The following is a 2,678-nucleotide window of genomic DNA, read 5'->3' on the forward strand; positions in this document are numbered from 1 at the left end:
TATATATATATATATATATATATATGTATATATATATATATGTATATATATATATATATATATAAAAGCTTGTGTGAGAGTGAGTCCTAATCTTTATTCATTACATATAGCTAGTTCTCTCAGTATAACACTTGATGGTGAACATCTTGGAAGTTGTCCATGATGAGTCCTTACGAAAGGAAAATTGGTGGGGAAAAAACTATGTGTGTCAAACAAATGATTTCTGGTTCCTTCCTAAATTTGTCCCAAGCACTATTCGAGTTCTTAAAGAATTCAAGCCACTTCCTAATGATGTAATTTTAGCCTCCTTTCAAAAAATTGGTACAACATGGCTTAAATCTCTAGTCTTTTTTTATCGTAAATCGATCTTCAAAAGAGTCGTCATTATTAGTGAAGCACAATCCTCATGACCTTGTTCCAACGCTTGAGGTGCAAATCTTTGGAATAACTCGACAGTACTTAGATCATGAATCTCATCATTCAAGTACAAGGCTATATTCAACTGATATTCCTTACCAGCTTCTTCGTAACACTTTCGATTCATCTAACTGTCGAGTTGTTTACATAACAAGGAATCCAAAGGATACATTGGTATCAATGTGGCATTTCACAAATAAATGGAAGGCTGTAGATCAAGATGGACCATGGCATATCGAAGAAGCTATAGAGAAATTTTGTTCAGGAGTATTTCCTGGTGGACCTTATTATGATCATGTTATGGGATTCAAAAATTCAAGCTTGGAGAAACCTACGAATATATTTTTGATAACTTATGAAGAGCTAATAAAAGACACAAAAATTCATGTGAAGCGATTGGCGGAGTTTCTAGGGTTTCCGTTATGAATCATGAGGAGGAGGAAGTAGATGAGATAGTGAAGAATTGTAGCTTTGATATTCTTAGTAGTTATGCAGTGAACAATTCTGAGGATTTTCCTAGTTGGTTTCAAGTTCCCTACAATTCTTTCTTTTGACAAGGTGTTGTTGGGGATTATAAAAATTATGTTGATGCTAAGACAATTGAACGCATTGATGCGTTAACAAGAGACAAGTTTCATGGAGCTCGTTTTATGTATCACATTTAGTTTTTTGTTATGGGGCTGATTGTATTAATTCTTCTCAGTAGCCTCTTTTATTTCTTCTTTATTAATAATAAAATTATTTCTTTGCGATAACTGGTAAACTTGATGACACGTTATCAGGAGGTCATAACATGTTCAAGCATTATAAATAAACTCTAACAAAAATGCAAGGCNCCCCCCCCCCCCCTCCCCTATACATGGATTTTAAGTGCACCTGACTGTTTTTTTAGTTTCATTAAAAGATTAATTGGCAACACTAACTATTGTGCTATTATTTAATTTTATCAAATGTTTTGTACCACTTTACCTATATCAAAATGAATTTTGTCTCTCATACTTTTGGGCTAAGATTAAGAGAGATCCGTAATTTCATTCAAAATTAAATATTGTTATTTTTTACTATTAATAGATTTGACATGTGCCATAAAAATGCAAAACACCAGATTATTTTTAAAATATTAAACTTGATTGTCTTGGTTTTTGAAATATTGTACGTGTATTGAGTGTAAATTTGTTCATGTACTTTTGAAGAAAGCAATGTCATGTCATATTATACATGATATATTCCGGAAAATTAGACTAAATTAATGAAGATAGATATATGCTAGCCATTTTGAGAACTTTTGAGTGTTTATTAAGTTGTATTACCATCCAAATAGCTTCTAACATTTGTGTATATGGGAGACAACCAAATGTAGAAATTTTTTTTAACACTAATGGAACTCCATACTACATTTCTCTTCTCAATAAACATAACTTTAAAAAATGAAGGAAGGCTTTGTTTGCTTGGTGTAATGAACTCAAACTTAATGTAGCAGTAACTAATTTCTCAACTAAATTAACATTAGAGTTCAATTACAAATATGTTGAAAAAAATTTCTTATCATCAAACTATCTATATAAGATCAATACTGTAAAAAAATATGCTAGATTAATAGTCTAATCAAAAGCAAAATAGAGTAAGCGAGTTACAACATAAAAAGAAAAAAGAAATCCCAATCTATATAAGATATTTTTTAGTCAATAAGAATTATACCCAGATTATTCAATTTGCAACTTTTCTTGAAATACATTACATTTCACGTTTTACAAATTTTATTTCGTATCATCAAATCATCCATATGAGTAATGATCAACACTGAAAAAGAAGAAGAATGTGTCAGATTAACAATCTAATTAGGAGAAAAATGAGTAAGCAAGCTACAACATAAAAAGGAAAAAAATACTTATCATCAAACCATCTATATTAGATCAATACCGTAAAAAAAGAATATGCTAGATTAACAATCTAATTAAAAGCAAAATAGAGTAAGCAAGTTACAATATAAAAAGAAAAAAGAAATCTCAATTTATATATATAGCACAAAAACATAGAGTATGGAAAGACACAAAATTAATTAACATATAATAACTCAAAAACTAATAAATATTAAAAGCCATCATATGTAAAAATAAAAAATAAGTAACAGTTGTTTGAAAAAACAAAAGGGTACATACATTCCTTTTAAAGAACGTTACTATGAATTTAATTATAATATATATAATCAAATTAACATACCTTATTTGGTCAACTTTGATTTATATATATATATATATATA

General features: G+C 29.0%; 1 protein-coding gene across 1 annotated transcript in view; it reads left to right on the forward strand.

Annotated features, from left to right (window-relative positions):
- LOC114076873 (cytosolic sulfotransferase 12-like) overlaps positions 1 to 843 on the forward strand; it is a 37,866-nt gene extending 37,023 nt beyond the window's left edge. Inside the window, exon 3 of the mRNA XM_027916571.1 lies at positions 520 to 843. Within this exon, the coding sequence (XP_027772372.1) occupies positions 520 to 843 (324 nt within the window). The remainder of the gene's footprint in view (positions 1 to 519) is intronic.
- The last annotated feature ends 1,835 nt before the right edge of the window (positions 844 to 2,678 follow it).

The sequence above is a fragment of the Solanum pennellii genome, chromosome 4 (genome assembly GCF_001406875.1).
Source record: "Solanum pennellii chromosome 4, SPENNV200".
Classification (NCBI taxonomy): domain Eukaryota; kingdom Viridiplantae; phylum Streptophyta; class Magnoliopsida; order Solanales; family Solanaceae; genus Solanum; species Solanum pennellii.